This window comes from Talpa europaea, assembly GCF_964194135.1.
Source record: "Talpa europaea genome assembly, chromosome: 2".
NCBI classification, from domain to species: Eukaryota; Metazoa; Chordata; class Mammalia; order Eulipotyphla; family Talpidae; genus Talpa; species Talpa europaea.
Genome location: NC_140068.1, coordinates 134,667,879 through 134,695,247, shown reverse-complemented (window position 1 = coordinate 134,695,247; position 27,369 = coordinate 134,667,879). Strand labels below are relative to the sequence as shown.

The 27,369-nt window shown below is 39.1% G+C and overlaps 1 protein-coding gene across 1 annotated transcript; it reads left to right on the top strand.

The window, feature by feature from the left end:
• Positions 1 to 17,889: 17,889 nt before the first annotated feature.
• Positions 17,890 to 18,834, top strand: LOC311167467 (putative olfactory receptor 2B3; the record flags this gene model as incomplete). The annotated part of the gene is made up of 1 exon (XM_084228487.1): positions 17,890 to 18,834. One exon carries the CDS (start codon positions 17,890 to 17,892, stop codon positions 18,832 to 18,834), a length of 945 nt encoding a protein of 314 aa, XP_084084613.1.
• Between the last annotated feature and the right edge of the window lie 8,535 nt (positions 18,835 to 27,369).

The following is a 27,369-nucleotide window of genomic DNA, read 5'->3' as shown; positions in this document are numbered from 1 at the left end:
ATTATTAAAATGGCCATCCTATCAAAAGCAATATAGAGATTTAATGCTATTCCAATAAAAATATTAATGGCATTCTTCAAAGAGGTAGAACAAATACTGATGAAATTCATATGGAACCACAAAAAATCATGAATAGCCAAAGCCCTACTGATAAAAACAAAGGAGAAAGGAGGTATCACACTTCCAAATTTCAAGCTATACTACAAGGCCATAATAATTAAAACAGTTTGGTATTGGAACAAAAACAGAAACACAGACCAATAGAACCAAATAGAGAGCCTAGAAACAAAACCACACTTACATGAGCAATTGATCTTTGACAAAGGAGAAAAGAACATGCTATGGAACATGGACAGTTTGTTCAGTAAATGGTGCTGGGAATACCAGCCCACCATATACAAAAAAATGAAACTAGACCACTAACTCTCACCATGCACAGAAATAAACTCAAAATGCATAAAAGACCTGGGCATAAGACTTGAAACCATAAAATATATAGAAGAAAATATAGGTAAAACACTACAAGACATACATTGTAATAACATCTTTATCTTTTTTTAATAACATCTTTAAAGAAACATCACCAAAAGGAAAGAAAGTCAAGGAAGAGATAAACACCTGGGATTACATCAAACTGAAAAGCTTCTGTACAGCAAAAAAGACATTAACCAAAACAAAGAGATACCCCACCACCTGGGGAAAAATCTTTGTACTCCATTCAGTTGATAAGAGGTGATCACAAAGATATAGAAAGAACTCACACAACTCAACAAAAACAAAGTAAACAATCCAGAAATGGGCAAAAGAACGTCAAAGACATTTCTACAAAGAGGAAATGCAAATGACCAACAGGCATATGAAAAAATGATCAACATCCCTTATAATCAGGAAAATGCAAATCAAAACCACATTGAGATACAATCTAATACTAGTAAGAATGGCACATATCAAAAAAACTAGCAACAACAAATGTTGGCGAGGATGTGGAGAAAAAAGAACTCTCCTACATTGCTGGTGGGAGTGCAAACTGGTCCAACCACTATGGAAAGCTGTCTGGAGTTTCCTCAGTCTACTAAAAATGGAGCTACCAGATGACCCAGCAATTCCACCCCTAGGGATCTACCCAAAGGACACAAAAACAATGATTCCAAAGAAAACCTGTACACCTATGTTTATTGCAGCACTATTTACAATAGGTAAAACCTGGAAACAATCGAAATGCCCAAAAATAGATGACCAGATCAAGAAGATGTGGTATATAAACACAATGGAATATTATTCCGCAATCAAAAAAGAGAAACTCATGCCATTTGCAGCAACATGGATGGAGATAGAAGGAATAATGCTCAGTGAAATAAGCTAGAAGGAAAAAGAAAACTATTGCATTGTTTCACTTATAGCAGGAATATAGGTGAGCCAAATAAGACCTCAGTATAAAAAAAAATAACAGTAAAAAGCAAACGAAGCAAAAACAGACAATTATAAATCAGAGACATACTGCAGGGGAGGAGGAGGAAGAGGGATTAGAGGGAGGGAAGGAGGAGCACAGGGGACTGAAGTGATGGTGCACGGGTGCATTGGTGAAGGAAACTCTGTGGGGACTGCACCTGAGGGGATGGGGGGAAGCGAATATTGTTTTAAAATGAGCAATGATATAAAAAATAAAAAATATATAAAAAATAAAATAAAAATGAATATTCATTATTTTAAAAATAAATAAAAATAAACAATGATGTAAAAAATTAAAAAATAAAAATAAATTAAAAATAAAAATAATAATAACACTACAAAACACAACAAAGCAAAAACAGACAATTATAAAGTAGAGACATACTGCAGGGAAGGAGGCAGAAGAGGGATCAGAGTGGGGGAGGGAGGAGCACAGAGGACTGAAGTGATGGTGCACAGGTGCATTGGTGAAGAAAATTATGGGGACTACACCTGAGAGGGTGGGGGAAAGCAAATATTGTTTAAAAATGAACAATGATGTAAAAAATAAAAATTATTAAGAAAAAAGACTTTTTTTCACTTAACAGTATAGATCAGAAATCATGCAAAATCAGTTCTCAAAAAAAATTGGTAAATGCACTAATTTGAAGTAGCCTATAACAAGTCAAAGATAAACCTTGTAATGTCTAATATATCCACTAAAAGATAATAATGTACTGCTAACAAACTAATAAGTGAATAAAGGGCCTAAATAAAGCAATATTTGATAATATAAAGGTACAAATGCAGTGGAATAAAAGATAAATATAACATTAGACCAATACAAAACATGCAGAAAAATAGTAGCTGCAAATTCTAGTAATGATATAATTTATACATGTAGTAGTATACAAATTATATAAATGTAAATGACTCCAAATTATCCAAATAAAACAAAAAAATTAAATAATTTTTTAAAAAATAAAATAAAATCTACATATGCAGATTCAGAGTAAAGGATAAAAAATGATAAATCATACGAACACTAACGAATGGGAAAAAACACTTGCACACCATACATAAGACAAGAAACTTATATTGAAGATCTACAAAGAACTCATACAACTCAGCAAAAATAGCACAATTTATCAATCACTTCCTTTATAACTAGTGTTACTTTGCCATTATTTTTTTTTAAACCTTGCCAAACACAAGGTAATGAACATATTCCTCACTGTGACTTTCTGGATAATTTTTGTATTGTCATTCATATTTATAATACCTATAATCAATAGGGAAATAATTTCTGAGAGAAAAGTGTCAATATTTATTTTATATGGATATCCAATTGACAGAATACTATTTCTTTGGTTAAAAGATTGCCCTCTCCTTTCTTTTCTTCACTGCGAAGTTTGTTAAAAATCTAGTATCTAAGGCCCTCCCCTGGTTGCGCAGCAGTTGAGCACTGGGCTGCGAGGCTGCCCACAGCCTCTGCAGTGCCAGTTCGTTCCCCAGCCACCGGTGAGGGTCCCACAAAAAAAAAAACAAAAAACCCTAGTGTCTAGATTCATGTGTGTCTGTTTCTAGATTCTTTGTTGTACTTCATTATGCTCCTTGTCAATTCTTGCACACTTTGACATTGTTTAAACCACCATCTCTTTATAATAAATCTTGAAATCCAGTGTCCCAAGTCCTCCAACTTGGTTCAAAAGGGGGAAATTACAGGTCTGTCTCTCTCATGAATATAATACAAAATTGTCAGCAAATTACTGACATTTAGTACAAGAATTATATTAATCAAAAGGAAAACAGATTGTGACCAACTATAATATTATTCTAGAAATTCAAAGTCATTTTAATGCTCAAAAGAACTGATGTTATATCCTGTATTTAAAAAATAAAGGGAAAATCATATGATTATTTCAACAGATATGGGGGGGAAATGGTAAAATGCAGCATTCATTCATTTCACATAAAAACATTTAGCATATACCAATAAAAGGAAACTTCCTTAATCTGATAAAGGGTAACTATAAATGTCCTAACAAGGAAAGATCACTTCTTATCTCTAAAAAAAAATAAACAAATGGAAGAACTGACAATACTAATACTCCTCCAATACTAATACTCCTTGTACATTTTTCTGAATGGAGACTATGAGCACTGAGTGCCCAATTGGAATGGAGCTGATCTGTGCATGCCCAGGATAGCTCAATCCTGAGCAAGCTGTCCTGCTGCACCCCTCTGCCCACCCTGTGGAACTTCCCCTTCAAAAATCTCCTCCTTGAGAAAAAAAAAATTTCCTCTTGATTTCCCTTTTGGAGACAGACTAAAATTCTCCATTTTTGCCAATGGTTCCCTCATGCATGAGTCGCTAATAAAAAGCTGGCTGTTCAGCTGGAATTCTCTAGTGAATTCTTACTGGGAGAGGGTTTCCAGACCCACACATTTTGGAGACTCTGTAACAACTACATCTGGAAAATTAGTTGCCAGGAAGGGGTATTTAACCATCTTAACAAGATATAAATAGTTACTAGAATGAACCACATGACTAGGGCATTTTGATCTATAGAAGTCTGTGTTGTTGAATGATTCATCACAGAGATCTTAAAACAAAGACATTCGGGTTGCCTACTAAGATGTTGTTGGAATATAATGTCAGAAAACATATATATGGAGGTAGAAAGTTGACCATACACTGGAGAAGGAGCTTATTACATAGTGGCTCTGAACAGTTGCCAGTCTCTGGTGATCTGGTAATAAATATCTTAATGCTATTCTTTGACACCCTGGCACCTGAAAAGGAAAGACCTAGAATTGAATTTTGACTGATTCATTTTGATGCTGAACAACACTCAATTATTTTATCTCTCTCATCTAAGACAGAAAACTCTAAAAGGTAACTTTTCTCTGTAAGCTATTATGAAATGCACTTAAAACTTGTAAAAGCTTCAAATACCATTGGGATAAATTCAAATTCAAAATGAAAGAATCCCTAGGGATAGGAAGAAAGTGAGTTCATGAAAACCAGCAACTCTTCAACTTTATAATGAGATCCCAGGAGTTATGCTCTTCCCTATTGTAAATAACTATTTATGAGGAAGTCTTGCTTTTTCCTTGACTTTAATCATCAAATATTAATCTCTTTATTCAGAATCTTTGAGGATTTTCTCCCCATATGTCTAGAGGGATAGAAATGGCAGTGCATTCATCAATTTCTCAGAAAGAGGAATGGACCACTCAAAAGGTAAATAGCAGTAGATACAAGCATAATCTGAGTCAACATTCCCAATGTGTGTTCCCATTTTCCTTTCATATACTTTTAGAGTACAAAATCTATAGGTAAGTGAACCATTTATTCTGAAATAAAGATCAAATTATGCCTTTTCACCCATAAATTGAGGAAAAATGTAGTGAAAAACAGGAGATCAAAACCTTTGAATGCTTTTATTAAGGATATATAGTCAAAAAATTTTACGCTCCCTGGAAAAATTACCAAATATTTGGGAAAATAAAAGTGTTGCTCTTTTCCTCTGATTTTCCCACGCTCAAAAGAAAAAAATAAATTTAATTAATTAGCAAACCATTAGTGAGAAAGTAGATTTAATAATAATAGTTAGTAGTAGATCCTATAGCAACACAATGAAACTTAAACCATAAAGAAAATGAGATAAATGTGGAAAGACTTCTAGTTTTTTTTTTAACAAACACAAGTTACTAAAACTGAAATGAGTATTTATAAGAATTAAATAATTTTTAATTATTTAATCTATTTTTTTTTTATTTTTCATTTTTTCCCAGTCCTTTTTTTAATGCTTTTTATTTTAACATTTATCATTTTTTAAATTTTTTGAACAGTATTTGCTTCCCTGCACCCCCTCAGATTGAGTCCCCATAGAATTTCCTTCCCCAAGACACCCATGCACCATCACCACAGTTCCCCGTGATTCAATAGAGCACCTGTACACCTATGTTTATTGCAGCACTATTTACAATAGGTAAAACCTGAAACAACCAAAATGCCCAAAAATAGATGATTGGATCAAAAAGATATGGTATATAGACACAGTGGAATATTATTCAGCAATCAAAAAAGATAAATTCATGTCATTCGCAGCAACGTGGATGGAGCTAGAAGGAATTATGCTCAGTGAAATAAGCCAGAAGGAAAAAGAAAAATATCACATGGTTTCACTTATAACAGAAATATAGGGAACCAAATATAACATCAGTGTAAAAAAATAATAATAACTGTGCAAAACACAACAAAGCAAAAACAGACAATTATAAACTAGAGACATACTCCGGGGTGGGGGAGTGAGCAGAGGGAGTGAGGAAGGAGCATAGGGGACTGCGGTGATAATCTATTTTTTTAAAGATTTATTTATTTATTTATACAAGCACTGGGTACAGTCAGAAGCGCAGGAGGGTAAGAGAATTCACCAGAGCCAGAGCGGGAACAGAACAGGCAGAAGGACGCGGCAGGAGAGGTCTGCGTGCCATGTGGAACCCTCGCAGGTGGCCGGGGATTGAACTGGCACTGCAGAGGCTACGAGAAGCTTCGCAACCCAGAGCTCAACCGCTACACCACCAAGAGAGGCCCCGATAATCTGTTCTTCAAAGCGTAGCTATTTTAACTCACTAAATTCATTGGGATATGTGAATAAATAACAAAATAATTTTAATTTTATGAGATCAGAAATCTGGGAAACTGGAAATTTTTGAAGTAGTGAGATATAAAGTAGCTCAATCAAAGGTAGAATCTATACCTTCCAAAGTACGCTTTCAATTTATTTCATAAATGATTTGACAATTATAAAAAAATCACATGTTATTTATTACATAATTTGTTTCATGGTCAAACCTAAGTAAAAGAATCAAGGTTAATCATGTTAACTATTTTTTGTGATTTATTCTCAGAATACAGATTTACCTTTAAATCTATGAAGAGTATAGTGTGAAAATTCAAAACATGTAACTTACCTAACTTGAGGCACATTCTCCCAAAAGAAACCAACAATGTCTTTACAGGGTCTGCAAAATATGCTGTTATATCCACCTAGGATTACATGAAACTGAAAGCTTCTGTACAGCAAAAGAGACATTAACCAAAACAAAGAGATATCCCACTAATTGGGAAAAAGTTTTTGTACCCCATACAACTGATAAGGGATTGATCACAAAGATATACAAAGAACTCACACAACTCAACAAAAACAAAGTAAACAACCCAGTCAAGAAATGGGCAGAAAGAGCTTAGAAGACATTTCTCCAAAGAGGAATGCAAATGGCCCACAGGCACATGAAAAAATGTTCAATATCACTGTAATCATGGAAATTCAAATCAAAACTACAATGAGATACCATCTTGCACCAGTGAGAATGGCACATATTTAAAAAAACTAGCAACAACAGATGTTGGCGAGGATGTAGAGAAAAAGGAAATGTCCTGCACTGCTGGTGGGAAGTGCAAACTGGTCCAACCACTATGGAAAGCTGTGTGGAGATTCCTCAAACTGCTAACGATGGTGCTTCCATATGATCCAGCAATTCCACTCCTAGGCATTTACCCAAAGGACACAGAAATATTAATTCAAAAGGGCACCTGCACCTCTATGTTTATAGCAGCACTATTTCCTATAGCTAAGCTATGGAAACAATCCAAATGCCCAAAAGTAAATGACTGGATCAGGAAGATATGGAACATATACACAATGAAATATTATTCATCAATCAAAAAAGATAAATTCATGCAATTTGAAGCAACATGGATGGAGCTGGAAGGGATCATGCTCAGTGAAATAAGCCAGAAAGAAAAAGAAAAATACTGGATGGTCTCACTCATAACAGGAATTTAAAAAACCTAAATAAAGGACCAGGAAAAAGACTAATTATAATAAGTAAAAATCAAAATCAACAAGCAACTATAAACCACAAATGCACTGTGGGGCAGTGGAGGGGTGGGAGTGGGATCAAAGCAAGGCAGGTTAGGAATTGCATGGGGACTATAACCAAGATAAAAATGCATACATTGTGCAAAAATGAAAAATTATGTAAAAAAATATATAAAATTTTAAAAATAATAATAAATAAATAAATAAATAAAAGAAGAAAAAAACTAGCAACAACAAATGTTGGTGAGGATGTGGCAAAAAAGGCACTCTCATACATTGTTGGTTGGACTGCAAACTGGTCCAACCACTATGGAAAGCTCTCTAGAGGTTCCTCAGTCTACTAAAAATGGAGCTACCATATGACCCAGCAATTCCACTCCTGGGGATATACCCAAAGGACACAAAAACATTGATTCCGAAGATCACCTGTACCCCTGTTTTATTGCAGCACCATTGATAATAGGTAAAATCTGGAAACAACCCAAATGCCCAAAAATAGATGACTGGATCAAGAAGATGTGGTATATATACACAATGGAATACTATTCAACTATCAGAAAAGATAAATTCATGCCATTCACAGCAATGTGAATGGAACTAGCAGGAACTATGCTTAGTTAAATAAGTCAGAAGGAAAAAGAAAAATATTGGATGGTTTCACTTATAGGAGGAATATAGGGGAACCAAATAAGGGATCAGGCATGTGAAAAAATGTTCATCACCTATTGTAGTGAAAGCCAATCAAAACCACAATGAAATATTACCTCACACCTGTGAGAATGGCTCATATCCAAAAAAAAAAAAAAAAAAACACAGGAACAACAAATGTTGGCATGGGTGTGGAGAAAAAGTAGTTCTCATATAATATTGGTGGGAATATATACTGACCTAGCCCCTATGAAAACAGTATAGAGGCTCCTAAAAATAGATATATCATATGATCTAGAAATACCACTCCTAGGTATTTACCCAAAGAATACAAAAGAACTAATTTGAAAGATATATGCAGTCTTATGTTCATTCAAGAACACTTTAATAGGCCTCCCCAGTGGCACAGCGGTTGAGTGCTGGGTTGTGAAACTGCCTGCAGTCTCTGCAGTGCTGGTTTGATCCCCGGCCACTGGTGAGGGTCCCACATGGTGCGACAGACCTCTCCTGCTGCACCCAGTGCTTGTATAAATAAATAAATAAATCTTTTTTTAAAAAAAGAGCAATTTACAATAACTAACTTATGGAAACAACCTAAATACCCATCAACTGAGCAATGAATTAAGATGTGGTGTGTGTGTGTGTGTGTGTGTGTGTATAAAATATATTATATATGGTGTGTATATATAGTATATATAATTAAGAAGATGTGGTATATATAATTATTAAGCAATGAATTAAGATGTGATATATATGTGATATATACCACATCTTCTTAATTCATTGCTTAATTCTTAATTCATATATATTTAAGATATATATGATATATATAATCACAAATATATATATATACACACACACATACTCACACACAGTGGAATACTACTCAAATTTTTTAAATGAACTTTTGCCATTTGCAACAACATAGATGGAAGTGGAGGGGATTATGCTAAATGAAATTAGAAGAAAGACAAAGACCAGATGATTTCACTAATGTGTGCAATACAAAGGGAAAAACAGGGCCTCCCCAGTGCCCACAGCCTCTGCAGTGGCGGTTCGATCCCCGGCCTCCGGCAAGGGTCCCACATGGCATGCAGACCTCTCCTGCCAACCGCTGCTCCCCTCAGCAGTCTACTTCATTAGTCTGCCTGTTCTGCTCCCCGCTCTGGCTCTGGTGGATTCTCTCACTCTCCCATGTTTCAGTACCCAGTGCTTGTATAAATACATAAATAAATAAATAAATAAATAAATAAATAAATAAATAAATAAATAAATCTTTTTTTTAAAAAGGGAAAAACAACAACAAAGGAGCAGACAAAACTAAACCAAAATATACTGTAGAAATATGACTGCAGAATTGGGGCTATTAGAGGGGGAAGAAGGGTAGGTGAGGACAAAGGGGGTAAAAGGGCCCAGTAACCTATAGATGGTAGGGACAGTGTGGTAACATACATCTGAGGAAGTATGAACCCATTTCCCTAAATCATATACAGTGTGGTAAGCCAATGTTACCACAATAAAGAAAATTTAAGTAATTCAAATTTTTTTCAATTTAATAAAATCTGATCTCACAAATTATCAAACTGAACTTCTACCAAAAAGGAAAAAAAAAAATATATATATATATACACACACACACACACACACACCAGTGCAATTATTTAATTATAAATGATGGTATAAATGCATATCTCAGATCTGATTTAAAAGCAAGTGTATAAAATAATGCATGTAAAAGTATATATCTGTAGCTACATCATACAGAAATGTAATAAATTTGACAATAGCAAAACAAATGAATGGATGGTGACAAAATTATAAGGAATAAAGAATTGACTCTGTATGAGTCAACAGAAACAAATAAAGAGAACCAGCCTAGTAAAAAAGAGAGTTAATATATCAAATTCTATAAATACATACTTATCTCTTCCTTCTCTCAGCTTCTTTAATAGATAGAAAGCATTTAAGTTATCATTATGGATAGAACAGACAGATTGAGTGCTCCCTGAGACTGGAACTCTGCTGATAGGCATATTATATCTCAAATGTTTGAAAGACACTTTATTTTTTTTAAAGATTTATTTATTTTTATACAAGAGCCGGGGTACAGGCTAGATACACGGGAGGGTGAGAGGATTTACCAGAGACAGAGCGGGGAACAGAACAGGCAGACTGAAGAAATACACTGCTGAGAGGAGCAGTGGGCGAGACAGGAGAGATCTGCTGCGTCATGTGGGATTCTCGCGGCCTGCAGGGATCGAACCCGTGCTGCAGAGGCTGTGGACAGCTTCATAGTGTGGCTCCAAACAACCTGCGCCACCAGGGAGGCCCCTGATATACACTTTAAATGAAGTTATATTTTTTGTCATTACTGAAAAAACAAATTCGAAAAGAAGGCAGCAGATCTAAGGTACCCTTCCAATGAATCGTTGTTGTGATACCCAATCTACACTATACCTATGCCTGAGCTGGCATAGAGAAAATCTTCTCATAGGTCTTCTAATTTTTAATTATGGTAGTAAGAACATATAACAAGGTATCTACCCTTCTTTTCAAGTACGCAATATAGCATTGCTACCTTTAGTCACTATGCTATGCACCAGATCTCTAGAACTTACTCATATTGCATGTGTAAAATTTAATTTTTTTAAAGTAGATTTTCTTGTTTTCTTTTTTTAAATGATTTATTTATTGATACAGGAACCAGAGTACAGGCCAGATGTGTGGGAGGGTAAGAGGATTCACCAGAGACAGAGCGGGGAACAGAACAGGCAGACTGACCAAAATACACTGCTGAGGGGATCAGTGTGACAGGAGAGGTCTGCTGCATCATGTTGGTTTCTCCTTGGCCGGCCTGGATCTAACCCATGCTGCAGAGGCTGCGGACAGGTTCACAGCGCGGTGCTCAACAGCCTGTGCCACCAGAGAGGCCCTGCATAACTCAAATTTTAGACATATTGATTGGTAATCAACTCCCCCAGCCTCTGAAAACCATAACACAAAATGCAAAAGAATTGTGTTACAGAAAACAACATAGGAGTATCCCTCTGTTACTTTTGGATAAAGATTTCCTTGAGAGGGCCTCCCTGGTGGCACAGCGGGTTGAGTGCAGTGCTATGAAGCTGTCCACAGCCTTTGCAAGTAGGGTTTGATTGCTGGCCAGCCAGAGAGATACCCACATGGCACAATGACTTCTCCTGTCTTGCCTGCTGCTCCCCTCAGCAGTGTACCTCCATCAATCTGCCTGTTCTGTTCCCCGCTCTACCTCTGGTGAATCTTCTCAACCTCCTGCACCTCTGGCCTGTACCCAAGCTCTTGCATAAATAAATAAATCTTTAAAAAAATGATTGCCTTGAGAACTCAGAGAAAGTGAAAGTCATTAAAAGTGATAAACTGGTCTTCATAATCTGAAAATTTTTAAACTTCATTTAAAATTTTAAATTTCAAAACTTCTCTTATCACAAATGACCATCAGGATAATAAAGACAAGCCACAGAATGGGATAAAATATTTACCACACAGATAGATGCCTGACAACTTGTATCCAGCAAAGAATCCCCTCTACTCAATAAAAAGCCAAATAATGCAATTTTTAAACAGATAAATGAATAGACACCACACAAAAGAAAACATACAAATGACCAGTGAGGACATTTAAAATTGTCCAACACAATTCACTGGGTAAATGAAAAACAAATCTATAGTGAGATGCCATACACACCAACCAGCATGGCTGGAATCAAAACATCTCGCATCAAATGTTGGATGTGAACAATCAGGTGTCTCTTACACTGCTGGGACAAACAAGAAGGGCCCAACCACATCAGAAAATTGAGGGGTTTTTTTTTCAGTTTCTTAAACAGTTGAACTTATATGTATCCCATGACCCAATATCTCCACCTCTCCACCCCTAGGTATTTATCCAAGAGATGTGAAATAGTTGTCCACAAAAAAAAAAAAAAAGTTAAAAAAAAATTCACGACTTATTATATGACCCCAACCGTATGATGTTCTAGAAAAAGTAAAAACTGGAGACAATAAAAAGATCAGTGGTTGCCAGGGTGGAGTGCAGGAGAGATGACCAGACAGAGCACAAGGCATTTTGGGGACCGTGAGAATAGTCTGGATGGTGTAATGATGGATACAAATAACTAAACATTTGTCTAAACCCATAGAATATACAACACCAAGAGTGAACCTTGACCTAAACTTTGGGATTTGGGTGATTATGACGTGTCAATGTAAGTTCATCCTTGATAAATGTACCATTCAGTTGTGAGTGAGCTGTGGAAGCGTTGTACATGTGAGAGCAGGGCGTATATGGGAAATCGCTGTACCTTCCTCTCAATTTTACTGCTCTAAAAAATAAAAATTTTAATGTGAAGCTCAATGCAACTATTTAGAATATCAAAATCAGGAAGCAACATGAATATTTAACAATAGGATAAATGAACTGTGTTATATTAAGGAATGTTATATTACTCAGCAATAAAAGGAATGGTCTTCTTTAACCATGTTATAACTGGATCTCCTCCGTTTGCAAGAGAAAACTCCCCTAGACTAAAAATTAGGAATAAGTGAAAATAAATTCTAACCACTCTCGCATCCCCTCCCTAGATTAACTGTTGTCTCTGAATTGCACCCCCTATTCCCTCCTTATGATTAACCATTAACTTGTTCCAACTGCATTTCTGAAAGATTTGGAAAAACTGCTGATTGTTGAGAAAACTCCTTGCTGGGAAAGTCAGACACCCTGATTCATGTCACTTAGATTTCCTGGAACCTCCTGGGACCTGGAATGCAAAGCCCCAAATTTCCCTCACAGTACTTCCCTCCCACCATTCAGGGAGTTGGCTTCATTGGGGTGCAAACCTAATTGCTGACTCCCTTGGCTGTAGATGGTACCATGCATTTGAAGGGGTGTAAAGCTGTACTCTTAAAACTTACACAGTGATGTGTCAATTTAAAAGGAAATGTTATAATTTAGAGAATAATTAAGCTCTACATATATGACTTTAAAATTTATAATAATGCATTATACACAGAAGAAAATGGGTGAAAATCAATACATTAAAATGCTACAGGGCCTCCCTGGTGGCACAAGGTATTAAGCACAGTACTGTGAAGCTATTCGCAGCCTCTGCAGCATGAGTCAATCCCTGGCTGGCCAGGGAGCTACCCACATGGCCACGGAGCAGCAGACCTCTCCTGTCTCACCCGCTGCTCGCCTCAGCAGTGTATTTTAGGGGGTATAGCTCAGTGGTAGAGCATTTGACTGCAGCAGTGTATTTTAGTACATCTGCCTGTTCTGCTCCCCATTCTGTCTCTGGTGAATCCTCTCCCCCCACAACTCCCACACCTCTGGCCTATACTCCTGTTCTTGTATGCATAAATAAATAAATCTTTGAAAAAAATAAAATAAAATGCTTGCACAATATCTGCAACCAAGAATTGGAAACATCCTAACTGCCCATCGACTGATGAACAGAAAAAGAAGACATGAAATAAATACGCAATTGAATACTGCTCAGCTATTTAAAAAAATGAAAGACGAATGAACTGTTATAGCTAAATAATATATAGTATCATGGACCAACATTACCTCAATCAAAAATAATAAAACCTTAAAAAGATTAAATCCTGCCATCTATAACAAGATGGAAGAACCTAGAGGGACTGACAGTTAGTGAAATAAGCCAGAGAAAGACAAACACTGAGATGATGAGCTAAATAAAAGAAAAATAAACTTTTGTGCTCTAAGACTAATTAGGGGTTACCAAAAACGAAGGGGCAAGTGGGCAAATTAGGAGGAAAGGAACAATGATATGGTGAAGGATAGATGTGAACTGTTAGAGGTGAACTTAATGTAGATTTACAGACATTGATTTATAATGATGAAAATCTGAATTTATATAATGTTTTAATGCAATGTTAGTTCAATTAAAAAAATACAATACTAGAAATTTCTTTTCTTTGAGATTATATCTAGCCTTAACCACAATGAATTTCATTTTTTAATTAAAAATCTTAAGTGAGGGCCTCCCCTGGTGGCGCAGCGGTTGAGCGCTGGCCTGCAAAGCTGCCCGCAGCCTCTGCAGCACCGGTTTGATCCCTGGCCACCAGTGAGGGTCCCACATGGCATGACAGACCTCTCCTGTCACGCCCGCTGCTCCCCTCAGCAGTGTATTTCATCAGTTTGCCTGTTCTGTTCCCCGCTCTGGCTCTGGTGAATTCTCTCACCCTCCTGTGCTTCTGACTATATCCAGTGCTTGTATAAATAAATAAATAAATAAATCTTTAAAAAAAAAATCTTACGTGAGTGCACATTTAATTATAAACTACATAACCACTTATTCTCAAAAGCTACCTTTGTTCCAGTCCCATATTATTACTATTTCTGTGCTAATGAAGTCATGCCAGCCTTAAATTTCAATGTGTTAACTTATTTGTTGTAAGTTTGTTTGATATTATTAGCAGCTTTCACCAAAACATATTCATTGCAAAAATTAATGAACAGCAAGACAATAAAAATAATATCTTCCCACACATTGACTTTGAGACCATTTAAAAAAGATTTGAGGATATAAGTTCATTTAACTTTGTGTCCTCCTGTTTAAACAACTCCATTATTGTTTTTCACGATTTATCTTCACCCTACTTTTAAAATTTGTAAAGCACCTACATGCCTGTATTTTGCTACAAATACAGTTGGGAATCGAGTTCGTTTAGTTCCTCTCTGGACACAATGACCAATTAAACCTGAGGGACTTTGGAATCCCTAGGGCTAAAATAGAGGACACAGCATTGTATGAATAGTAAATCCACCTTCTCTCTAGAACTCTGTCAATGTTGCTGATGTCTATAAAATCGCTTCTCTTTGTAAAATCCATTAGTAAGCTGATATGATGAGCCAGTGTCCATCAAAAGTACCCCAGCAACTAAAGATAATATCTGGAATACAATCTCACCTTGTCATAAGGACTTTTTTCTTATTAAATGTGCTTGATGCAGTCCAAATTATATGCTCATTTCTTTCTGAATTTGTGGGCAAAAAGTAGTTGAATAAGAATGTCACAAGGGGTGAATGATCAAAAGTCACTGCATTTATCAACCTGTCTTTGGACCATACTTCCATCAAAACATGGCATAGAGAAAGGGATGGACATCACTTTGACACTAGAAAAAAAGGTGAGTGATATTAATGGCAAAGAACCATATTACCAAGAATGGGAAGGGTCTCTCAAGATCATCTCACCCATATCCCTGCCTCTGGGATGCATCACATTAAATAATCAGTGTTCAGTTTGTTTCTGGTAATCTTGAAATAAATATCAAGTAGTTTCAGTGATTCAAAAAAACTTGTTATCATCATGCCCTTTTCAAAAAGGGTCAATGGAACTGGTTTAAGCAAAAAAAAAATTAAAAAGTGGTATTTGAAGTTTCTTTTGATTATTATAGGATATATAAGTAGAAAAGGAGCTAAGACAGTAGAGTGAACATATCACTTGTCAAGGGGTGATTTTATTTTCTGATGATGTAAAAGAGGAACTGGAAGATAAGCTGGCACGAGGGCCATACAAAATGTAGAAGGAAAATATGTTGGGAAACAGATGGGAAAAAAGCAACTGCTCAGTACAGATGTAGGAAAAAAACTGGTCAGAGAGCCCTCTTATTCCTCATGCCCATCAGATAGCACACTGACCATTGACTTGATTCATTTTCTATAAAACTATATTCTTAGTTTTATGCTAGAAACAAAGAAACAGTGATATGTATAGTTGACAATTTCTTTCTATAATTTTATAAGATAATAATAAGCATTGACACCACCAAAAATACTTTGTCTGTTTTCTCATATAATTTCCAAGCTGAGACAATAATTTATTACTATAATGGCTACTACTCATGATTAATATTAATGATGTTAGTGACAACTAGTCCACATTCATTAAATACTTACTATGTTTCAAGTACTGTCCTAAACTCATTTGAACTTTACAATCTTATTATCAACACAGAGATTTTTGTGTTTAATGTGACACAATATTCACCAACTTGCCCAATAGCATCACCCAGCTCAGAAATAAATTTGAGTTCCAGAGGCAGTGTTCCTAACAGCTTGCTTACAGAGGTGATTTTTATAACATGATCAAATGAATAGATAATTTACATCCATTGCTCACTTTTTATTGGAATTTTGATCTTTCCTCATAATTATCAGTTAATAATTCTTTATACTTTAATATATTAATTATTTTGCCATAAAAACTGCACATTCTTCCACCTTGCATTTATCTCTTATCATTCTATCTAATCTTTTTTCATGGAAAATTGAATTACAGACACCCAAAGAAATCAAATATCAAACTCTTTATACCCACACACACAGGTGAATTAGTTATTTACCAAGGAATAATGTAAATCTGTAGCTAAAAAGCCAAAATTAAAGCCACACATATACTAGACAGAGTTATGAATCATAGAACCACTTCTATGCATTGCCATGCTGACATTCCACGGTCAACTTAGTCTTCCTGTAGCTATGATAGTCCATCCAGTGTAAGGCATGACAACCCTTATTTTATCCTTTTTTTTTTTATATATATATAGAGGCATGTTTTATTTATTTATTTGTTTGTTTGTTTGTTTTGTTTATACATGCACTGGGTACAGTCAGAAGCGTGGGAGGGTGAGAGAATTCACCAGAGCCAGAGTGGGGAGCAGAGCAGGCAGAAGGACTGAAGTACACTGCTGAGGGGAGCAGCGGGTGGCAGGAGAGGTCTGCTCGCCATGTGGGATCCTTGTCGGGTGGCTGGGGAGCAGCCGGGGATCGAACCAGCGCCGCAGAGGCTGCGGGCAGCATCGCAACCCAGCGCTCAACCGCTGCGCCACCGGGGAGGCCCTTATCCTTTTTCTTAAATATAGACACAGTAGATTGTAATTTCAAATGGGGGAAGTCATATTGATGATCTTGATTTTAAATACACAGACCGCTAGACTGAAGAGATTTAGGTGTACTTGGGGCATAGAGCTTAACAACTGATAATATAATTGAAATACATTGTTTCTGTTTTTACCTATAACCACTGTTGTATTATATGCAGTCAGTTTTGGGCTATCTGCATTTTGGGAGGGTGATATGGTACCAAGAAAAAAATGGTCATTAAACCCTAACTTTGAGTCATGGTCTCACCATTACACTCAGTAACAAAATATTTGTTCCCATTGAGTCACACCAGCAGTAAAATGTAGATCATGTCTATACGTCCAGGTTTTGATGAAAATTAGGAAGGGTGTAGTTCAGGCACTGAGTTTTAATTAGATTATCAGTTATATGATAATCATCAACGTGTTTGAAGATAGGGGAATCGTCATCTATAAATCTCAAATAAGCTATAATTTTATTACCTTGAATCAAAGCATGTAATACTTGTGATATTAGATACCTCGTTGTGGAAAAGCAGGTGCACACATCATCTAAAAGAAAGGGACAACTCATAAAAATCACATGACCAAATGAGATAAAATTCATAAAGCTTCTCTATTACTAGGCATTTTCAGCCTGAATTTTAAATATTTGGATTGAAGGCAATATTTATCATTAAAATGTTTATTAAGGTAGATTAGGAGGTAAGAAAAGGAAGAGGAGACTTACAATTGTCCATCTTTTATGTATATAAGTTTCTATACTTTGTCATTTAAGTATAATAATTTACTTCATAAAGTAAGTTAAACCCAACTGCTGAACACACAACTGCTTTCCAACCACAGTATTGTGCTTCACAAGGGTACTACAAATTATATATGGTGTTGTATTACTCAATTTAAAAGTCAGGTCTGTTCCAGTAAGGATATTTAATAATTATTGATTGACTACTTTTCTATTTTATATTTTTTAGGAATGAAAAACAAACGAGTCATGATGAATTGGGCAAATGAGAGCTCCCCCAAAGAGTTCATACTTCTTGGCTTTTCAGACAGGCCCTGGCTACAAATTCCTCTTTTTGTACTCTTATTAATATCATATACGATCACCATCTTTGGCAATGTCTCCATCATGACAGTATGCATTCTGGACCCCAAACTTCACACACCTATGTATTTCTTTCTCATTAATCTCTCCATCCTGGATCTCTGTTATACCACAAGCACAGTCCCTCATATATTGATAAATATTTCTCACCACAAGAAGACCATCAGTTATGGAGGCTGTGTAGCCCAACTCATCATCTTCCTGGCCCTAGGTGCTACTGAGTGTCTCATCCTTGTGGTTATGTCCTTTGATAGATATGTGGCAATTTGCAGACCCCTCCACTATGTAGTCATTATGAATCCTTGGTTCTGCTTAAGGATGACAGCCATCTCATGGTTCATTGGCTTTAGCAACTCAGTGTTGCAATCTTCCTTGACCCTTAACATGCCCCGCTGTGGTCATCGGGAAGTGGACCACTTTTTCTGTGAGGTTCCTGCCCTTCTCAAGTTGTCATGTGCTGACACGAAGCCAATTGAGTCTGAGCTCTTTTTCTTTAGTGTATTAATCCTGCTAATTCCAGTGACATTGATCATTATTTCCTATGGCTTCATAGTGCAAGCAGTATTGAGAATCAGGTCAGCAGAAGGACGAAGAAAAGCTTTTGGGACATGTGGTTCCCACATGGTTGTGGTGTCCCTCTTTTATGGGGCAGCCATCTATATGTACCTACAACCACCTTCCTCTACCTCTAAGGACTGGGGAAAGATGGTTTCCCTCTTCTATGCGATCTTCACACCCATGTTGAATCCCCTCATCTACAGCCTTAGAAATAAAGACATGAAGGAGGGCTTCAAGAGGGTGATGCCCCAAATCTTTTTTTGTAAGAAGTGAGAAGTCCTCCATTGTGACAAGAATGTTCTGAGTCCTTATTCTTGAAGATGGTAATAATGTTTGAACTGATTTTTCTATTTTCCAGGCTGTTATGATTTCATTTAATTTTACCAATGGTTAGGAAAGTCTTCCTCTATTAAGGAATCAAAACTAAAAGCAGAAGTATCTGTTCTATATTAAAAACTCCCTTGCTTTACAGAAGTTCCCTCAATGTACTCTGTTCATCGTACTCTTGTGAGAAGTCTTGTTAAGTTCCTATCAGTTTCAGAACAGGTGGGACTTTGGGATGGTAGAGCTTCTCAGTTATATACTATTTGTCCTACAACCATCTTGTGTAGCCACAACTTTATGATTAAATAACCAGTGACTCCAAGCATAAAATATTGCCATTGGCATCCAAGTCCTCATTCTCTTTTTTTTTTAAAAAAAAGAGAACCAGAGCAGGGAAGAAAACAGGCAGACTGACGAAATACACTGCTGAGGGGAGCAGCGGGTGTGGCAGGAGAGGTCTGTTGCGCCATGTGTGGGACCCTCGCCAGCGGCTGGGGAATCGAACCAGTGCAGCAGAGGCTGCGGGCAGCTTTGCAGCCCATTGCTCAACCGCTGCGCCACCAGAAGAGGCCCGTCCTCATTCTCTTTTAACCTCTCATCCTTTGACAAAATTTTTCATACACCTTCCAGAAATTACTTTAGCATGTGGTCTAAGGGTGTGCATGTCATACTAGACACTTGAAAAGTCAGCTGAGTTTCATTTTCAACTGCATTTTTTATTCATCCCCTTGTTCCCCATGGATACATTTCTCCATTTTTTTCTTTTGTCAACTCCTTATTTGTCCTAAGTATTGCCACAAGCACAGAGGATCTCCTCTAAATTATAAAGCTAATTATTATATAAATCTTTTTAAAATATTTTTAAGATTTATTTATGTATTTATGCATAGAAAAACTGGAGCGCAGGCCAGAGGTGTGGGGGAGAGGGGTAGGGCAGGGTGAGAGGATTTACCAGAGACAGAGTGCAGAGCAGAACAGTCAGAGCTACTAAAATACACTGCTGAGGGGAGCAGCCACTTCAGACTGGAGAGGTCTGCTGTGCCATGTGGGGATTAGCTCCTGGTCCAGGACTGAACTCAGGCCACAGCAGTGATACAGCATGATAGCACTGAGACTTAACCCTGACACCACCAAGGAGGACTCTATTATAGAAATCTTAATAGAAATTCTATTTCTAATATTGATCTGATTTAATTCATTCTTAACTTGGGTAGTCATTCAAAAAATATATATTGTTTGAAAGATAGTACTATACCAGAGGAAAAATAATCAAAATTTCTCTACTAAACTAGGGCACTTAAATGATTACTTGCAGTTAGCAAAGTAAGGACATATATGAAACATTTCAAGCAACAAAGAGTTACAAAACAAAGCTTTATAAAAGCTACTAGTAATTTAATATGGTTAAAACATAGAGTACAAAACATACATAATGAAGCAGGGGTTGTTAACTGCAGTTTGAACATATCCAGTTAAGTAAACAAAGTAATTTAATGATAAAATATCACATCAATACAAAACAACTAAAAGCAGACTATGGCTCTAATATAATAATTACATGTTTTACCAAATGTGATACTTCAGATCAATGGGAAAGGGAAAGACTTTTAATTCATGGTGTTCAAATGAGTGGTTTTCTTTCGCAAAAAGTAATAAATTCAAGGTGGGAGCTCAACGCCATCAGGGGTGGCTTCTCGCATGACCTCACCACTGTGAGGGGCGGAGTCTCATGTGACCTCACTTCCAGGGGGCGGAGTCTCACTTGAGCACTAGGCCTCTCGTGGGTCCTCTCGGGTCTCGCCGCTGTGGGGTGGCGTCTCACAGGAGCTCACTCCTGGGAGTGCAGCGTCACCAGTGAGCTCCCCCACCCCATGAGAACTCGTGTATGGAAAGCGTCTGATCATTCTGCTACAGTTTTATTCCTTTACTTTTCTATTTTACCTCCTAAAATTCAGGGGCATTTCAGTTTTTTCATTGATTAGTACTACTGAGCTAAAGCTGCTTATTTTTGAGGGGTTAAAGTAATTGATGAGTTCTTATAGTTAATAAAATCTTTTGTGTGCTTGATTCTAGTGCAAGGTTTGCATCAAACATTGAAAGCTGGAGTGAAATGTTGACAAAGATGAGGTGAAATATGTATTCTCAGTCATTCCTGAAAAGGGGCTAAATTTGTACCATCCTTCTGCAGAGACTGAATTTAGGATACTTATACTGCTTGATACAGTCGTTCTATTTTTGGGAAATTATCTAAGTAAATGCCTTGAAATAAAGATAAAATCTCTATGTGTAAAAATATTCACCAACACTTTCTTTATAGTAACAAATAATTGGAAACACAAACCCCAGGGAATGGTAAATAAATTACAGTGTACACATAAATGAGATGTGGCGATCAGAAGCCCATCCTGAATGAAGGGCAGGGGCATGATGGAGGTCCCCTGGCGGTGGAAACGCCCTGACGGGAAGCCCAGACAACGACAGAGTGCGCCGCCTGGTGGCGAGGACGGGTAATGTCGGGACCGCGGAGAACAGTGATGACAGCGGAGGGTCAGGACCTGGGCGCTGGCAAAGCGCAGAGAAGGAGCGAATCCTACACCCATTATCCTGGGCAAGGGGAGGGTTTGCTGAGCCATCTGCGATCACCGCTAAATGGTCCTGAGCAAGTTTTTAAATCCAAATAGATACGTTTAACACTTTTAATGGCTTCCTGGAAATTTCGTTGAACTATTTTTGGAGAAGAGTGGTATTTGCCTCCATTGGAGTCTGAATTTCCAAACTGTCAGGCTGCAGCGGGACTGCGGGGTCAGCGTGGCCGCCGAGAGCGCTTGGGGGGCGCATCGAGCCCGCGCCCCTACCTGCCTGGAGCACCTGCACCGCCCCCGACCGCGCATGCGCGCTGCCCGGCCACGGCGTCTGGGCTGCGCCTTCGCTTCCCGGGATTCCGGAGGACTCGGCGCCGCGGAGACCTGCTCGCGTCCGGCTGGGGAGGAGGCGTCGTCTGCGCTTTGATCCGGGGGCCCCTTGAGCCGGCAGGGGAGGAGGTGAGCCGAAGGCGAGGGGAAGTGAGAACATCTCCCTGAGGGCGGCTGACTGCGAGGGGCGGTGGGAGGACCCGGGGCGGAGGGGCTGGATGTGGAGAACTGGGGGGCCTTTGGGGGCCTCACTTCTGGGTCTAGAGAAACTGAGGGGTCCGGTTCATACCTGTCGGTGACCCTCTGTGTAGCCTCCAGGACTGAAGAGCGGCCTCCTGCGCCCCCGCTCCTGACGCCTCTGCTGCATTGATGGCACCTGGGGGTTCCTGGGCTCTGTCTGCTCCGCTGACCTGGGTGGTGTTTATCAAAGAGTTTGGGGAGCATGTAAAGTTTTCTGGGGCTGACATCCCTCTCCCGCCCGGTCTAGCCGGCATGTGTCTAAGCCACCCCAGACTCCCCCGTCTGAGAGCTCCCCCCTACACTCCCCACTGTCTTCTCACCCCACTGTGGCCCCTGGAGGCAGGTAGACAGGACGTGAGAAGGGGCACTCAGGCTTTGCATCTCGCCAGGCATCCTTCAGAAAGAAAGGGATTATTAATCCCCCAGCTTCAGCATCTGTTTAGGTTGGGACCAGTTGGAATGGAAGCCCCTTCCCCCAAGACAATTATATTCGTAATGTCAACGACTCTTTCTATCCAGAGAAACTGAATTCAAACTTGTTGTTTGGTATGTTCTCACAGAATAAAATCTGGCTGCTTCCTGGGTTCAAATTCTCACTTTCATTATCTAAGGAATTAACTCTAGTTGAGACTGTGTGTCCAGTTAACAGATTGAAGTGTGGGGGGGCGGGGCGCAAGACGCCTCCAGCTTCACCCTCTACATGTGTTGGCTCTTCCTGGTCCTCTGTCCTCCTGCAGTCCTTTTGTGGAGCAGTGTTGGGTTCGGAGAGTGGCGTCCTTGGGTTTACTCTGGGGAGAGTTTCACAGAGCTGCCCTTTCTGCTGCTTCAGTGAGTTTCTCAGACAACCTCCTCCACAAGACAGAGATGTTAGTTATAGCCACAAGGGCAAATTTATCATGAAAAAGGGAGAGAAGAATAAAGGACGCTTGCATAGACACAAGTGGGCAGAAAGGGACAGGCTTGCTAAGAGAGCAGCCTGCGTGGTCATAGACGGGCAGCCTTGTGAGGGAGGTCCCTGAGGAGAAGCCCTGGCAAGGTCACAGGTCACAGGCGAGCAGAAGTACTGCAGCCCCTTGCCAGGGCAGAAATCACACTGATGGACTGTCTTCTTCTCCTTGGAAGGGGCTCCTTCCTTCCTGGAGTGGTTTGAGTTTTGTTGATTTTGTATAACTATGTAGAAATGGGTCTGTACCCCAGGACACTCTCAACAGCAGCCTGACACCTGCTGGGGTCTGCACCTCCTCATCTAGAGTTTGGCCCTGAGGATTTTCACTCCTGTAACTGGTTTTACGATTATGTTAATCCCTTCTACCCACGTGTCCAGGCAAGTGTGAGCCAGGTTTCTGGTCTTGTGCCTCCTTTCCAAATTTTCTATTCTTTTCCTCTTTTGTTCCTACACACATTTCAGGATGGTTGCTTCTGTTTCTGTGAAAAATGCTATCAGAATTTTGATTAGGACTGCACTGACTCTGTTCTTTGCTCTAGAAAGTCTGTACCTTTGAATAATTATTCCAGTCATGAGCATGGAATAGCTTTCCATTTGTTTTTCTATTTCTTTCACCAGTATCTTCTAGTTTTTCATTTATAGGTTTTTCTTCTCCTTCATTAAATGTTTTCCCAGGTATTTCATTCTTTTTGATGCGATTGTAAATGGTATTTTCCTATTGACTCTTCTGATGGGTCATTTTTAGGGTAAAGAAACACAACTGAGTTTTATATATTGGTTTGTATTCTGTAGCTTTACAGAATTCATCTTTTCTAACAGTTTTTTTTATGGTGGCGTGATGTAGAAAATTGAAATTTGTAAAGTCCTACTATTTCTGCCACACCCTGTGTCATCTCCAACACCCAGACATAATGTCTACTAATAGGATCTCCGCACACGCCTCTTAGTGATGTGGGGACTCCTGCATGTACACTTAGCTCCACAGCATTGGCTGGGTTGGATCTGGCCATGGCTTGTGCCCCTTCAAGAATTTCAATGTCTTCTCTGTTTTTCTGGAGATGCATTTCAAAAGTACTTTACTTTCCCTTACTTTGGATGCTCAGAAACCTTGAATGACAGTGCAAATACTCTTTAACTCTATACTCAGACCCCTCGCATCATTACTTTACCACATATTTGACCTCACATGAAACTGTCCATTGTGTGTTTCATCAAAATATTCTAGGAAGCCAACACATTGCCCCCATGAACAAATCATGTTTCTACGTTATTATTACAGGCCCCACTCAACTTGCCCCAACTGCCTCAACTGCGTGAAAACATCGTCTTCCATTCTGATCACTTTTCTCCTTTCAAGCTGTTCTTGAGACTGTTCCTCATTTTTCACAGAGGAGTCAGTGTGCCCACCTGCCTACGGTCTGGGGGTCTTTTCTATCTGACTGACTCTGTCACGTAGGTTTTTGTATTCATGCCTCATTTTGCCACCTGTTTTGCCCATTTCCCTGCACAGCTGCTCAACAGTTTGTTTCCTCAGACCTAGAGCTGGCTTTTTTGATGGCATTAAACCAGGGGAAAATGAAATTATCATTTTAATGGTGGATTATAATATAACTATAGCCGTAACGGGCAGTATTTGTTTTAATTTCTTTCTTTATTTTTGCCCCACTGACCCTAATGACATCGCTAAAAATAAGACACATTTTACGTGTGCACTTGAGGTTCTCTCTGCTTGAAGCACCCACTGTGTCACTTCATTCAGGTCATTGTCAAATCATCTCTCCTCGGAGAGACCTCCCACATCACTCTGTCTATAACAGCACCTCTGTAACCTCAATCTATTTTCCACCTTCTCTTCAGAATACCTGTTGGCACCTGACGTTTTTCCCTTTGGCCCTTTCTTTCTCCCCCTCCCTACTTAACCTCAGAAACTCACTGTTTCTTAAAGCCCAGTAGTTGTTTTTTTTGTTTTTGTTTTTTTTGTGGGACCCTTGCCAGTGGCCAGGGAAGGAACTGGTGCTGCAGAGGCTGGGGCAGCCTCGCAGCCCAGCGCTCAACCGCTGCGCCACCAGGGGAGGCCCCCAGTAGTTTTTATAAGTGCCTTGCTTTGTGTTCTCACCTGCTGTGCAAACAGCCAACATTTGTCCTTATCATTCTGACTTGCTTTACTACAAGAGACCCTCAAATTCCTGCCATTGTTGTGTTCAGTGGTAATACTTTGTCTTTCCACGTGGCTGAATAGTGTCCCACTGTGTGGACAGATGACGTCTTCTTGACCCATGCCTCTCCGTGGGCTCACAGGTTGCTGCCTTTGCTTAGGGATAACTTGGTTATGAATATGTGGAGGAGGTGAGCTGGGCACCTTCACTCTCCAGAGCCTTTTCATTCCCCCCAGCCTCTACCCAATACGCATTAAGTCTCCATCCTCTCTCCCCTCATCCCCTGGCAACCGCATGCTATGTTTTGAACATGACTGCTCTGGATACTCTGGGTACTCACCTAAGTGGAACTTCTCTACATTTGTCCTTTTGTGTCTGGGTAATTTATTGCACTTTGTATAATGACTCTATTTCCTACAATTTGTAGCAAGTATCAGCATTTCCTTCCTTGTATAAAAATGAATATGACATTGTTTCTCTGCCACATTTTGATTTTACAATTTGGATACTGGTGTTTACAGATACTAATGGATGGTGATTGGTGCTGCTGAGAACACAGGTGTGCAGATATCTGAGTCGCTGCTTTCAGTTCTTGGGGTATGTTCCTGAAGTGGAATTGCTGTGTCCCTTATTAGGTTTATTTTGTTTTGTTTTATTTTAAAGATTTATTTATTCATGCATACAAAAACTGGGGTACAGGCCAGATGTGAGGGAGGGGAAAAAGGATTCACCAGAGACAGAGCGGGGAGCAGAACAGGCAGGCTGACTGAAACACACTGCTGAAGGGTATCCCATGTTAGTTTTATGTTTAGTTTTCAAGGGAATCGCCATAGTGCTTTCCACAGCAGCTGCACCAATTCACTTTCTTCCTTAAATGGCAGAATGATACCCAAGTTTATGGATCTAGCACATAGCACATTCTGTGTATCCATTCACCCATTTCTGCCTTTGGCTAGGATCTGGCCAGGGCTTGTGCTCCTATAAATATTAATATTGCTGTACAAATTATAGCCTGAATACCTGTTTTCAATTATTATGGGTACATAGATAGGTGTGGAAATGTTGAAGCTTATGGTACTACTATTTGTAGCATTTTTGGGAAATGCCAAACTATTTTAACTATTTTAAGCCTCATATTACATTTCTCCAGGCATACTTAAAATGCTTGCTGTTTAAGTATTGTGTGAAGGGAATTGTGACTACAGTTTTAGTTGGTATTTCCATAGTGACTAGTGATGCGGGAAGACTTTCCAGGAGCTATGACCATGTGTGTGTGCTTGGGGAGGAGTCTACATAAGTCCTTTGCCCATTTTCAAAATTGGTTTGTTCTTTTCTTTATTAGTTGGGCAAGTCCCTTGTGTATTCTGATCAGCCGACTCTTAGCAGATCTATAATGTTGCCAGACCTGGATCCGAACCTAAAGGCACAGAAGTCAAAAATGAAGCCTCCAGCTGGTGAGGAAAGAATTAGTTTAACACGAGGCCACCTGGTAAGACACTGGAGCCGGGCTCTGGGCAGTGTTCATGGGTTCAAGGAACAAATACTTCAAGTGCAAGTTGACAGAGTCCTAATGGCCGCTTCCTGCTGAATCCTGGTATAAACTTGAGTTTGGATCCAGAACCACAGCTCCCTGAGCCCCTTGCGGAGCCCCCTGACCCCAATGCACGTGTCTCTTTCAAATGTCTCTGTGTCTCCCCTTCATCTGTCCAAGACCCCCAAGGCCATGGTGATCACCTGTTAGAGATGATAGCACATGGGGACATTTGTGCATCGAAAGCTGTATAATCCTGGTGTCTTCTCATGCTTAGGTCTGGATTCACATTTGCTCATTTTTTTAAGATTTACTTATTTATACAAGAACTGGGGTACAGTCAGAGGTTCAGGAGGGTGAGAGAATTCACCAGAGACAGAGCAGGGAGCAGAACAGGCAGACGGACCAAAGACACTGCTGAGGGGAGCAGGGGGTGAGACAGGAGAGGTCTGCTGCGCCATGTGGGATTCTCGCCAGCCAGCCGAGATCAAACCTGCACTGCAGAGGCTGTGGACAGCTTCATAGCATGGTGTTCAATCCACTGCGCCACCGGGGAGGCTCCCACATTTGCTCATTTTTGCCAGCACCACAGGAGTCACTGTCCGTCTGTGATGATCAGGTGCTGGTGCCCAGGTGCCTCAGTACGTTGATGTAAGGCACTTGGTTCAGGGCTTCTCTGCCCATTTCCTCTGCTACCAC